Source organism: Musa acuminata, chromosome BXJ3-9, assembly GCF_036884655.1.
Source record: "Musa acuminata AAA Group cultivar baxijiao chromosome BXJ3-9, Cavendish_Baxijiao_AAA, whole genome shotgun sequence".
NCBI lineage: Eukaryota > Viridiplantae > Streptophyta > Magnoliopsida > Zingiberales > Musaceae > Musa > Musa acuminata.
The window spans coordinates 45,419,248-45,433,608 of NC_088357.1; the positions used below are offsets into that span (position 1 = coordinate 45,419,248).

The 14,361-nt window shown below is 37.6% G+C and overlaps 1 protein-coding gene and 1 long non-coding RNA gene across 6 annotated transcripts; one reads left to right on the forward strand and one right to left on the reverse strand.

The window, feature by feature from the left end:
- The first annotated feature begins 182 nt into the window (after positions 1-182).
- Positions 183-2,270, forward strand: LOC135649275 (uncharacterized). The gene is made up of 2 exons (XR_010501215.1): positions 183-772; positions 858-2,270. It is a non-coding gene; the product is annotated as an uncharacterized LOC135649275 (long non-coding RNA).
- A 3,236-nt stretch (positions 2,271-5,506) lies between these two features.
- Positions 5,507-14,326, reverse strand: LOC103999029 (protein NETWORKED 1B). Of its 5 annotated transcripts, none has more exons than XM_009420660.3 (6): positions 13,637-14,326; positions 13,438-13,491; positions 12,924-13,229; positions 9,453-11,236; positions 7,267-9,159; positions 5,507-6,914 (listed from the first exon to the last, which is right to left on the reverse strand). In XM_009420660.3, exons 3-6 carry the CDS (start codon positions 13,024-13,026, stop codon positions 5,814-5,816), a joined length of 4,881 nt encoding a protein of 1,626 aa, XP_009418935.2. In that variant the 5' UTR covers positions 13,027-13,229; positions 13,438-13,491; positions 13,637-14,326; the 3' UTR covers positions 5,507-5,813. The 5 variants fall into 5 exon arrangements, with proteins under 5 accessions (XP_009418935.2, XP_018673931.2, XP_009418937.2 ...); XM_018818386.2 differs by having other exon boundaries at positions 13,438-13,551; XM_009420662.3 differs by having other exon boundaries at positions 7,267-8,805; positions 8,881-9,159; positions 13,438-14,326.
- Between the last annotated feature and the right edge of the window lie 35 nt (positions 14,327-14,361).

Genomic DNA, 14,361 nt, shown 5'->3' on the forward strand with positions numbered 1-14,361 from the left:
TCCCTTCCGATATGCGTGGGACCCAAATTATGGGCCCGTCGTTTCACCCGATCACTGGACGGGTAATAAAATGGGTGAGTATGATGAGTTTAAAGGTTTTCTTGGGATAAGATTTTGCTTGTGCTCTGGTTTTGGATACGATGGAACAGTGGAAATGGCAGTCGCGGCGCAGTCTGGTTTACTGCTCAAAGCGTTCGCTAAGAATGGTGGGCTGTAGTTTTCACGTCTACTGTTCTTTTGTTCTTCTTCCTTGAGATATGTCTATTTGTCTTCTTGTTGGGGTACCGTATGCCTCTCTCACTGTAAAGTTTTCTGAGAGATGATTTATGATTATGTTTGGAAGTTCTCAGACCAAGACAAGAACAGTGGAAGTGTGTCTATCTGACTCGGCAAAACTCACAGAGCCATCCTTCTCTCTCTTGCCATTAATGGTAGAAACCCCCACTTAGAAGTAACAGCAGAAGTCTGCATCTTAGAACTTGGTATTGTCAAGACTATGTTTGGATTTTTGTAGTTTTGAGTATAAGCAATTGCTTGTAGGATTGACAGAAGGACCAGCTTTAGAGTCAGTAGTTGGAAGTCTGTTCAGTAACTTTGTTCACTGTGTAGATTATAAATAGCACAAAATTAATTAGTGCTTAATCAGCAGCTCATCACTTGAAGTACATGTAAGAGCCTGTGATCGATACCAAGATCTCAATGACTGCCAGGGAAACTGGCAATGTTCAAAGGCTGCAGCAAGTGGTCATCTTTCATCACTAGCCTCAGTGTGGTATCTTCTGCAATCCTTTTACTTTGTTATCACCTTGCAAGAGCTGGGAATGATCAAACTTTACCATGCTGATTTCTGAGTGCAGTCAAGGGTGATCCTACTTCGTTTGCTGTCATGATGCCAAAGTTCTTGGTTTGTGTGTTTGTTGTGACTGATATAATACTTCCACACTGCTGCTTCACAGTTACTGTAGAGCATCTTTTGACCTGTTAGAAGAAGGAAGTTGTTCCCTCTCACCATAGATCAGACTGCTCTATCTGAGCTATCCAATAGGAGAGTGACTCTGTTTTATGATGAACATGTATTGATGATCCATTTGAATTTTGCATTACATCTAGCTTAAGTTGAAGTATTGCTTTCTTCCTTGTTTTTTTTTTGGATCTGTTATACACATAAATTAACATTAGAAGTGTCCATTGAATGAGGATCATGCAATCTTCAAAAGACCCATCAACAAGTTGAAACATTATGCAAATATGCCACTGGCTTTACCTGTTCATCCATGGCAGTAGCTAAGGAATTCTCCTGTCTTTTTATCTTCAAGCAATCAATCTAAAGCAGTGTGGAACTGTGGATGTCTTCAGTATCAGAGATTCTTTGGCTGTCTCTGCTGCTGCTTCTCCTGCACCACAAGTTTGTGTGGAACTGTGGATGTACTGCCAGAGCTTCTTTGGTTGTTTCTACTGCTGATCCTTCTGCACTGAAAGTATAGTATGGAAGTGTGGATGTCCTCAGTAGCAGAGCTTCTTTGGTTGTTTCTGCTACTGCTTCTTCTGCATCAGAAGTGTAGTGTGGAACTGTGGATGTCCTATCAGATCTTTGGTTGTTTCTACTGCTGATTCTTCTGCATCAAAATTATAGTGCTGAAGTGTGGATGGGTTTAAGTCGCAGAGCTTCTTTGGTTGTTTCTTCTACTGCTTCTTCTGCATCAAAAATAGTGTGGAACTGTGGATGTCTTCAGTAGTAAAGCTTCTTTGGTTGTTTCTGCTGTTTCTCCTGCTGCTGCCTGTTCATCAAATGTAGGTTTGGAACTGTGGATGTCCTCACAACCAGAACTTCTGTGGTTGTTTCCTCTGCTGCTTCTTGTTCATCATATGTAGTGTGGCACTGTAGGTGTTTCTGCTACTGCTGCTTGTTCATCAAATGCAGTGTGGAACTGTGGATGTCCTCAGCATCAGAGATTCTTTTGGTGATTTCTTCTGGTGCTGCTTCTTTTTCTTTTTGCCTTCATCTGCCTTAAGACAAAGGAGTGAAGCTGCACCATGAATGTCTCTTTCCATGGGATGAAAGAAATAAACTCTTGCCATTGATTGTAGCTTTGAGGAAAAGCTGCATATACCAAGGTTCAGGTGGTAACTCTTGTGAGCAGGAAGAAGCCTAATTGCTCTTCTTTCTTACTACTTGATGATCATGATAGATAAGGATTCTTCATCCTGTCTTGTAATGAAAGTTCAACATTGAAATAATATTGAAATCAGACTTGTCTTTTGTGCTTTAATAGCATGGATTGAACTATACTGAAACAATGTTAAAAGTAATTTTGAGTGCATCACTTGGGATTCAGAATGATAAAGTTTGAATACTATATTATTAATATTTATATCTCAACATAAATCTTTTGATTTACTCACATTCAAAATTAATACAGTACCTGACTTGCACTCAATTATTATTCCAACCAAAGTTAGACTTATCTTTCAATCCCCTTTTCCATGATCATGCCTCCTGCAGAATTTAGATTAGTAATTAGATCTTTAGATACCTTCCTTGGAGTGTGAGTAGTTCTTTTCAATCCATATCATGCCAAAATTCTTGGACCTCATTTTGTAACATAAGATGCAAAAAATAAATCACATGGATCCTACAGTTCCTAACCCTGAACATTTCATCTCACCCATCTGTGGACTATATCAGCATAGGATCTTCTCAAAAATTACTATGCATAGCTTGATCCACTAGAAGCTCTATAAAATTCCAACATAAGCAGACAAACAACAAGAGGAATCAGACTTGAGCAATGTTTTCTTTCTGCAAAGAACAAAATAAAGCAATGTTATGATACAGAGAAGAAACTGCAGGAGAGAGAGGCTGAATTTTTGTTCAGATTTCTCATTCCACAATATTTATATATCTTTCTGTTCTGCAATTGATTTTGTTACAAGAAAATGGCAGAAGTTGCACTGGGATTCTATGCCATGCACAGTTATACCCAGTTGTGGATCTATCAGTAGCTAAGTTTTTGCAAGGTTCCATCAATCAACATTAATTCAATATAGAGTTCATTGCTTGTCACTGTTTGTTGCTACAGGATTCTCCCACAGATTCTTTTTCCAGTGAAAGAGTCTTTGTAAGCTCAAGTTGCAGTTCTGCTTTTGATTTCATGAACTCATCATTTTGGAGAAGAACAAAACAAACACTATTATGTTCTTTTCCTGTGATTCAAGTGCAGTCATATTAAAGGATATGGCACATTAGTTCTTTGGCTGCAAACAGCTGAGTCTTTTCTAGAGGGAGAAACATATTTAATTCTGAAATGGCATTGAATGTAATACCTGACAGAATAGTTTATCCCCATTCAGATTAGCTGCATTCTCCTGAGTCCTGACTGATAAATATCACATAAATTTTTAATTTCATGAAAATTTTCATGGAATGATCAACAAAAGAAAGTTAAACTTATTTCATAATTTTATTCTACCAAACTTTTAGCCTAGGTCTTGATCCCCTACAGTTTTGATTGCTGTAGTACCTACACTTCTGTATGCACATCTTCCTCTCCTGAAACTTTTAAATCTAAAAGCAACTGGTTGGGAAAAAAAAAGAGGCTGAAAAACCCAAAATTTCAGCATACTATTAGGTTCCTAATCTCTACATTCCATGCAGCTTGGAAGTTCTTGAATCATTTGGCACTTCAGGAAGCAGGTAGAAAAGGCTTTATCATATTCTGAACATAGGTCCATAAGCCACATGATTGTGTCTGCCAACACCATGTCACTGTTTGCAGGTATGAGTTGGGTCTGATAGACTCTCTGAAATGTTAGAGCCTGTTGTTGCCATTAGAAGGTGGTTGAAGGGCCCTACTACTCAGTATAGTCCACACAAATACAAAGTGGTAAAGGGGAAGCCCTAAAGATGGCATGCAACATTATACTAATCAGTTCCCCTGATGATTTAATGTAGCAGAAACTACTCTAAAGGCCCATCATTGAATTAGTATCACCAGACAATGTTCACTGATCTAGTTGATGATAGAACAAAGGGGAAAGATGGAAATTTAAGGACTTACAGCTAGCAAGCATATAGATTGCAGAACAAGGGTTTAAAAGACCTTCCAAAGCTTGACTAGTAATAGAAAGCAGTATTTAGTCTACAGCACAAGGATGAAGGTAACAATAAGCATGAGTACAAGAAGCAAACATATCTTGCACCAATAAACTCTTTCCTGTTCATCTAAGAGTTGATCTGATATTGCCCAGTGTATAGAGACATTGCTTTCAAGCATAATTTCTAGACAGTAGTATTAGAATGAAAAGGTTTGCAAATATATACAAACAAACAAGAAGGAAATTTTGTGAATTGCAATAGATGATGTCCAACTGTTTTGGAGCATAAAAAATAGATAATGTAGATTGAAATGTCACACTATCAAGAACTGAACAGTATAGCAAAAGGGTGGCAAAAAGTTCTTTTAAAGTTGAAAAGAACTCATTTAACATGGTGCTTACTGTTATGAGGAATGATAACTTGTCAAACATAGAACTAAAATTAAATAAGAAAGAAGGGAGGCAACAACAACACTGGTTTCAATCCTTCAGAAAAAATAATAACCAGCTCTTTAAATAGATAAGGAAGCATTTAAATGGCATATGCTAAGTGTCAGGTGTGCAAGATTGATGAACTCAATATGAGGCTCTATTTTGTAGAAAAATAACTTCATAATCTTATTTTCACAACTTTTGCACTACTTAGTCCCTGATGCAACTGAGAATGACAAAAAGGTATAATAATAATAATAATAATAATAATAATAATAATAATAATAATAATAATAAAGTACATAGCACATACAATCATCCTGGGCATCCACATGGTATTAATTTCATTCATTTCTGCTGCCTATATATTGGCCTGTCATTGCTGGAGCTCATATGAGATCATTATGATTGGCAGATGCATGTATCACTAAAGTTTTGCATGTGCTTGGAACAGCACTTTTTGGCAAGATTCGAAGTGCAGTAGGAGCCAACTTTGTCCAGGCATCTACAATTTGATGTTTACAAAAAACAAACAATAACCATATCAGCTAGTCTGTCCTCATGAATGAGCCACCAAGCTAATGCTACAACATTAAATCTAGAAGCATCTTTTAGATGCCTAACTAATACTTGCAACAAAAAAGAGAATTCTTCGAACCTCAGCTTGAATGTGCTGGTGGTACCTCTGCTGGGTAGAAGTGGTGGTTGAGTTGCAGGAGAAGAAGAAAAATTTAGAAAATTAGAAAAATATGAGGATAGAAAAGGTTCCATTCATGACAGCTAGGGTCTGTATATTAGATTCTTCCAAAAAGGACAGTAATTGAGATGGAAGGATTTCAAATGCTTACCAATTAAGTACCAAATGGTTGTCAAAAAGGACACTGGAATCCAATCATTTTCTGGGAGAGCAGGATAACATGTACTAGATTGGTTGTCAAAAAGGAAGAATAGTATTGCCTCAGAAAAAAATTGTGCAGTATTCTTGAACACAAGAAAAAAAATGCATTACAAACTCCAATTTTTGGGAAAATTAGTAGAGCTTCAAGAGATTCTAATAAGAAATAAATGCAAAAAGCTGTTAACTCTTGTCACATACTAAAACATACAGAGGTAAATTTCCATGAGCAGCTTGTACAGATTAAGCCTACCATGGACAACCTCTTATCAAATTAGTTGTTAATCATCCATAAGAGATTGCAGTTCAGATTTCAAGTAAAAACCAACATAAAAACATTCTTTTTTACATCAGACAGGATGCAAAGTGATAAAAGCAACATGAAAGAGAGTTAGTCACTATTTCCTGTTGGCCTCATACAGCCACAGGAAGAGCCTTCGTTTTGTCTCCTACTGTTTCTCCTTCCATATAGGTATTCTCTTAAACGAACCCTTGATCTTCTTTTGACAAACCTTGCTCTCTTACTCGGGAGCTCTTCCTCAAATTTCAGCAAATTATATTGAATTTTCTGCATCTCCAATTCCAACCTTCCAATTTTCTCAGAGACCTTTCTTGCCCGATCAGAAATTTGCTTGTGTCTTTTGCTCACACTATCTTTTTTCTCAGCATAATTGTCAGGTGATGCAGAATAGTCTTCCACTTTCTTTGTCAACTTACTGTTCACATCAATGAGCTTTGTTATGGTTCCCTCAGCTTCTTTCAATTGTCCCTTGAAAGTATTGAACTCAGATCTGGTAGGCTGGTTGATCTTTTCAGAAATTTCCATATTACTCTGGAGTTCCTGTATGCTTGATTGAAGAAGCAACAACCTCTGAGCATCAGAAAAAAGTCTTTCTACGACCCTTCTGTTCCATTCCAAGTGGGGCTCCAACTTTCGGGACAACTCTAGCTTGTCAACTGCCAACTCTTTCTCAGCTACCAATTCATCTGAAGTGTACTTGCCCTCCATCTCTTCAATCTGATAATGTGCCATACTGTTCTCGAATATCAAGGGACTTTTCTGCTTTTGGTTGCTGCATCCCTCTTCAGATGTCCCCCATAGTTCAAGCATCTCACTGGTGGCTTCATCAGTTCCTCTAGCTCTTCTATGTCCATGAGAAAGAATGTCATTCCCATATCGAGAAGAATTTAGAACAATATCAAGCTGTATATCTTTCATAATTTGTTCGTATTTTGATTTAGTGATTTCATTGTCCGGAATTCCCTTTGACTTTAGCAGTTCAATTTGTTTCCATGCAGTCTCCAAACTAGCACTTGAATCCAACCTTTCCAGCTCTAGGACATTCCCGGTATTCATCAAGACCTCCTGCAGCACTTTAATCTTGTTATGAAAATATTGCAGTCTTAGAAGTCCTGGAGGTGTCATAGCACTATGATCCTGACTCCGTTTTTGACAGCTCATGGTATAAGGACAAGCCGCAATCTGATCATCCTGAATATACAATGGAGTTCATTCAAAATGAATACTTACATAGTTTGCTTAGTTTTTTTTTGTGCTAAATTGTATTGTTGGTTTATACACAACTGAACTTCAATTTTGAAAGGATTTCTGAAACTACTCATAACTGGGTTATAAAACCAAGGCAAATCCATTGAATAAAATTAATGGTTTTCTTCTTAAATCTTTTTGGATCTTAAGAATGAAATCTTGTATTTTTGGGAGTGAAAGAGTCCCAAACACAATAGTCAATATAGTTTAACAATTTTGGTTAACCAATGCAATTAATTTTTTCAATTAGACAATTAGAATCAGTAAGTTTCTCATTTTCTAGAGAAAGGAGTACCTCAATTTTCTGATTGATTGATGTAGAATGGCGCCTTGCAAGGGAAAGTGTGAGCTCTTCCAGGATCACAATATCATCCCACAAGGATCCCAAAAACAGTGAATATGCATTCAAGTCAGCCCTCAGTCCTTTATTTTCTCCTTCAAGGACACACATTTTTTTCTCCAACTCATGAACTGTCAAATTTCTTAGTGTCATTTCCTCTTGTAAAACTTTCTTTTGTACCGTAATACTAGTCACAACGTTTTCACTTTTATGTATCAATTCAAGTACCTTTTCTTTATATACTACTGCATTGATTGCTTCCCACTGAATATCATGCAGTAGCTCCTCAACATTGTTCTGCAATTTACCAAGTTCGCATTTCAACACCCTATTTTCTTGCTGAAGACATTCATTCTCAATTTCCTTCACTGCAAAAACATCCAATAAGTTGGAAATCTTCTCTGTTTCTTCTCTGGTCACCTTAGCCTCATCAACATCCAACTTCAGATCATTAAGGTTTCTATGCAACTCTGGGTTCATGTATTGTGCTGTTTTCAAGCTCTGGTTTGCCTGTGACAACTCCATATCCTTCTTGATCGAAGAATTTTCTACTGTGTCAAGATTCAGTTCTCTCCTGGCACTTCGTGCACTGTGAACATCATGTTGGTCTTCTGACAAACTTCTTCTGCACCCTTTCAAGTAAGCAAATGATTCCTTGAGATGTGTGTTTTCAACTTCAAGCATTGAACACTTTCCATTAATTAGTGAGACATCCTGTTCCAGCTTGATTTTCAACCCACGGAAATAATTTGTTTCATTACTTAGTAGCTGTAGTGATAATGCTCTCTCTGAATTAAGACTCCTAAGCATCACAGACAGGTAGTCCAAGGACATAACATCTCTAAGGAAAACAGTGTTCTCCTCTTCCAGCTTGACCTTTTCTTCTCTCAAGTCATAAAGTTTCTTACACATTAAATTGTTTTCCTCAAACACCTTGGAGAATTCAATTTGTAATTTGCTGTGAGACTCCTGGATATATGTGAGCTGTCTGAAAAGCAGATCTACTTCAACTTCCAGTGCTTCCTCCCGTTGGTTGCTGACATGCATCTCCTTCCTCATAAGTTCATGTATCTCGAGGAATTCATCATTCTTGCTTTTTAGCAGTGTTAAATTTTCTAGTTTTAGTTTAGATTCTTTCTCAAGAGCAGCCTTTTCTGCTCTCAGATCTGCAACATACTTTCCAAACTGCTGCAGAAGGGTGACAACAACTGATTTCTCAAGAAGCAAATGTTGCTTTTCATCGTGGGCCTCTGAAATAGTATGCAGCAACTGTCGAATTTCGTTAAAAACAAGCTGCAAAAGCAACTCATCTTCAGTTTCATCGAAAGTAGCATGTTCGAGATCCACCTTGAGTGACTTTATTATTAGATAAATCCACTCCCTCAGTTTCTTGTTATGCTCCATTAAAGATTTTATCTTTTTCTCTTGCGTCAGGCATTGTTGCTCAAGCTCCAGAATAAGTTTCTCTGCGCAGCTCAATGCCTCTTTATGTTTCTGAGATCCAAATAAAAGAATCAGATTCTCCTCTTTCATGTCACATAAGCATCTGTGTAAGATGAAAATCTCAACCTGAGCGTTTATGATTTCGTGCTGTTCCATTTCAAAATTCTCCTCCCTTTGCCTACCTTCTTCCTGAAGGAGATGTATCTGATCTGCCAATGCATTCAGCTGACTCTTGCTAGACTGAACAAGGATGTCATGTTCATCCTTTTCTAGTCTTAATAACTCTTGCAGCTCTGCCACATGATGAAGTCTCGAATCTTTCTCTCTCTCTATATTTGAGCATTTCACTTCTAACTCTTGATACCTGCCTTCCAAGTTCTGAAGACTCTGTTTAAAGCTTTCTACCTGATGCAAACAAGAATTGCATATTAAATCAAAGACAAAACCTGGAAGCTTAAAATAATTTCAGACTTCAAAGAACATATTGCACCCTGATCTAATCCCACACGGGAAGTGAGAGGATGGTTGTGATGATATGTAGTACCAGAAGAGCCTTCTACAATCAACTTAGACTTAAGAATTTTGCATCACGTGGTTCTAGGCTCAATTTTCCATCTAACTGGGTGGGTCATGACAGTAGATATCCAAATCAAATACCCAGGAGTTTGAAGGTGGAAGAAATGACACTTGAAAATTACCTGAGACATGAGGGTGATCTTTTCTGAAAGATGAGCAGATTTCTCATCATGAAGAGAATCGCAGGACTCTTCTGCACCTTTCAGCTTTTCTCTCAAATATTCAAGTTCCACGCTCATGTCAGATAAGGAATTCTCCAAGAATATATTTTTCCTGGAAAGATTCTCCATATTCTGAGCAGCAGCCTCTATTTGGGACAAAAGTGCAGCCTTTTCAGCTAGATGCACAGAAATCCTGCAGCGGAGATGAGCAGAGAAGTCCTCTAATTCTTTTATTTTCACTCTTAGTCTCACTAGGTCATTATTTGCATCCAAAAGGGAAGCTTCCAATGCTGTATTCTTCTCTGATACTGCTTGCATATGGTTTAGCTTATGTAGATAAAGATTTTTTTCATCCTCATTTTTCTTGATTGTATCTTTCAACTTGAAGTTTCCATCTCTCAATTCCTTTATCAGTGCCTGAAGGCATCCTACACTTAAATTGACTGATTGTATTTCGTCTGTTAGCAAATGATACTTCTGCTCCAAATCATTTCTGTCCTTTTTAAGACGATATAGCTCAAGCTCAAGAGATTCCTTTTCCTCTATATGAAGATCAGCTTCATCTTCAAGTTTCCTTTTCAGATCCATAAGAGAAATTATCTCATCCTGCATATTCATTATTGTCAGAGCAGATGAAAGATTTTGTTCACTGAAGCTCACATTCTCCTCCTTAATATTCTCGAGTTCAATCTCCATATCCTGCAGCTTTTCGAGTTTGCTTTTAAGCTCCAGTTCCAGATGCCTCATCTCCTCCTTAGTTTCTGTATGCTTCTTTTCCATGGACTGATAAGCCATTTCAGCCTTGAAATTTCTTTGGAGTTCATCTTGCAAAGAGGTTTTGAGAGTTTCCAGGTCCTGTCCCTTCTTCTTAAGCTCCTCCTGTTGTTGCTTTATTTTCTGCTTTAGGATGTCAAGCTCCAACTGTAATGATTGATTAGCCTTATCCAAGACAAGAGTCCGTTCCTTGGCACTGCTTAAACACAAAGATTCCATTAGCATCTCATCATTAAGCTTCTTAAGGTCTTGTTTGGTGCGAGAAATTTCATCTTCCAAGCAAGATACTCTTATCATGGATTCTTGGTATCGAGTCTGAGAGTCATCTTTTTCAGATTTTACCTTGGAGTAGGTCTCTTTTAAGCTTTGAACTTCATTGTCATTTCTATCAGCACGTGCTGATTCTGAAGTCAGTTGTTTCTTCAGATCCTGGTTTTCCTTCGATAACCTGGAAATTTCTTTCTGAAGTAATTTATATTCTGAAAATTTTCCTTCCCTCCCTGCTGCAAAGTTTGTACCAGTTGCTTCCTCACTAGTTTCAAACATTTGATCCAACTGCTTCAAACAGGCTTCATTTGTTGTTACCTTGGTTACTCCAGAACAAGCTTCATTCAATTTCATTGTGTCATCATGCAATAACAAGCCTAGCAGATCAACTTGTAGACCATCTGGGTGAATAATTCCTTGAGGCATTTGGTGGGTATTTGTCCCTGCATCTGGGGTTACACACTCATCAAAAAGTTCAAGCGGAATTTGGTTAGGAAATGCTTCTGCTATAGTTCTGTGAGCCTGACGAAGTGCCCCAGTAGAATGATCATATCGTTCTGCTAAAGCACGGTATGCTCGGTAAAATTCCTCCACCAGTTTCATAAGCTCAGGGCGTTTCTTATAGTACATTTCTGCTCTTTGGGCAAAGGAATCAGCATCTTCTTCTATAAGCCTGATCATAGCTTTGACCTTATCATCAATATCTGCACAGGTTAGTGTCAATGTGTGAAATCAATAATTTTCATCATCTATGGTGAGAAAACATAGAGAAAAGATTTATTACTGGGAGACATATTGTCAAAGATAACCATTTGTTGATTTAGTGAGCTAAGTGGGACTAGTACAGGGGAACTAATAAGCTAAAGGATTGACTGAACAGCACAATCAAGATGTCTTTGTTATACTTGATATAAGGAAATAGGCTAAGTCAATTTGTAACAGTATAATATTGGATGAACTGGTACCTGCCATAACTAGAGAGCATCATCCTCATTATACATAAGCATATATGGAGAGAAAGCCAACTACAATTATTTTCTACAAGAATTTCAAAGAACAGAAAGCACACTCTTGTCTGGCAATATCAACTTAAATCAGCAAAATCTAGTGAATACAGCAATCTAAAATTCATCATAATACTTCATATAATCACGATTGACAATTCATGCTTAGACTTTAAAGACCTTTGCTTTTGTCTTTAAACATTAGTGCTAGAGATGGTTAATTTGTCCTGAAATAACCAATGGATTGCCCAGGACTGAGATCAATATCCAGGAAAACCAAAAGCTTTTCACTAGTAAACTATAAGATCTCTGCATGAGATCTGTGCATAATGCACAGAGCTACTTTATTTGAGAATTCCTCTTAAGAAGGAATAAAACAAGCTACTGTACAAAAATATGAGGAGACAAAAGAATACCTTCTGACATAGTTGCCTATCGGCATGTCTACATATTAAATTTTACCAAATTACAGATGGTTTGTTTTTCAAAATGTGAAATCCTACAATGACCAGGACCAAAAGTCTAAGAATATATAAAAATAGACTAAAAGGGTCAAAAGAATTATGAAAGGCTATGCTACAAAGGGTCACTAAATTGACACAGAAAATGAACAAGATCATTTACTATTTATGTATATTTGTAACTCTATATTTTTTCCACCTAATTAAGAATATTAGATCATGAAACCAAGGTCACATTTGCTGAATTAAATGATGCCACATAATATTTTATTATGGAAAGTTGAATATCTTATGCTAGGTTGGTTGTGAGCATTGGAGACTGGAACAATTTTTACAATATTGGAAGAAAAAAATAGATTATTACACTTGGACCAGGGACCTCAAAATTTGAAAAAAGTGAAGGTAACTTTCTCCAACATAACATACAATATAATAATTCTGTCCCATTCATCTGGTATCAAATGAGAGATACATAACATTAGAATAGGTTCACCAAATTTACAATTAGCAGTGTTAAGTTATCTAATTGCTATAAACAGGCAATGAACAGACATTTTTATGCAAAAGGTGCACTTTTATTCAACGAGATGAAGAAAGCATATGATGCATGACAAATGATAATAACTAGTCTCCTACACATCCATCCAAAGCCTCTCAATGCAAAAAACAGTAGTCCCACTATTTGTGCAGTGGTTTCATTTTCATTAATGAAGAAAAAAATATGGTTGATATTCTCCTCATGCATTAGATTTTGGAGGGTCTCAACTGCAAAAAATTATGCAGCATTCAGCATCTCAGACTCAAATGAAACCTCAGTGTATGCTTAAAATGCAGAGGTTAGAAATTTTGATGTCAATGTTAATTAAAACATCAAATCGGATAAATTTGTCCCTGACAGGAGTCAAGGAGGAGAATCATATACATACCTGCAAGGTTATCCTGAAGCCATTTGGAGTGTTTTGGGCTGATATGACTATCCCACCACCACGAATACAAGCGTCTGGATTCAGCATGTGAGAGTGTGGCCATGATTCCAGGCAAGACGGCTACTACTGCCAGCTTCTATCTCAAATGGCAATGTCGTTGGACAAATACAAAGAACAAAAAGATCCAACACAGAACAAGAGCTGAAACAGTTTCACCAGACACCCAACTAAAGCTAACACCAAATTTGGTGACGCAAACGAAGAGACCTCTGACATATATTCCAACTTGGAGGCATTTTGAACCACCTAAGTAAAACAAAATGGAGATCAGCCTAAGAAGAAGAAAGTGATATCAGATACTACATACTAAAGAACAACAAAGGTTGCAACATTTGATGCTCAAACATGATGGAAAAAAAAAAAAATCATCGATCAATACCAACCACATACTAAACAACAACAAAGGCATTTATCAGAGATGAAAAGAGATTGATGAAAATGATGTTTCTCTCACCTCGATGTTGACAAGAGGCAATCGACCTTCCAAGACAACCCAAGACCCTAACTTCTACAACAAACGAAGAACATCTTTAAGGAACTTAACCAGTCCAAGCATAAGATCCATCACCTAAACATGATCTAATGTAACTCTGCAACTTTATACACACAAATCAGAGAAAACAACTGAATATACTCGGACAAATCAAACTCACCCAAAACAATAACCGAGGCAAAGACAGGAGCTCGATCCTCGACGATTCCTCACCCCGAAGGCTCAAATAGCAACCGGGAAAAAGAACAGTTCCTACAATGATCTACACCCTACCGACGCTGAACCCTCACGAATCAGAGAAATCAATCCCACCAAGCCAAAAGAATCCCAAAGAAATGGTCCGATCGCCAAGAGAAAAAAGAACGCAGCAAGATCGCATTTTTCCCACAACCGCAGGTCAGCCAACAAAACAATGCAAGAAGCAATCTTTCTGGAAACTCATGATCAAACCATGAAAAAAGAGCCTTTTTTTTCCCTTTCTAACATCATCAAGCAGCGGCCGTGCAGAAAGATCCAGCTGCTCTCTTCATCCACTCTCATCCCATGTGCCCTCACTCTCTCCCTCCTCTTCCTCCTCCTCTTCAAGATGCTGCTCTGTTATATTCTTTTGCTCTGGCAAGAAGAAAGGGAGGGGGAGGCAAGGAAAGCACAGGAGGAACTAAAATAAGGGGAAAGAAGAGAGAGTAGAAGACAAACAATTAAGGGGAATGGCAGAAGAGTTAAGGAAGTGGCATGGAATTTTGGAAGCCAAAGTTGGTAGATTTGTGGGAATTGAGACAGGGATTGGGGATTACAGCTGGGAATACTGCAGTGAATAAAGCCATAGCTACATAACCACCTCCTCACATGTAGCTCTACACACTACAAGTCTATCATTATTAATGT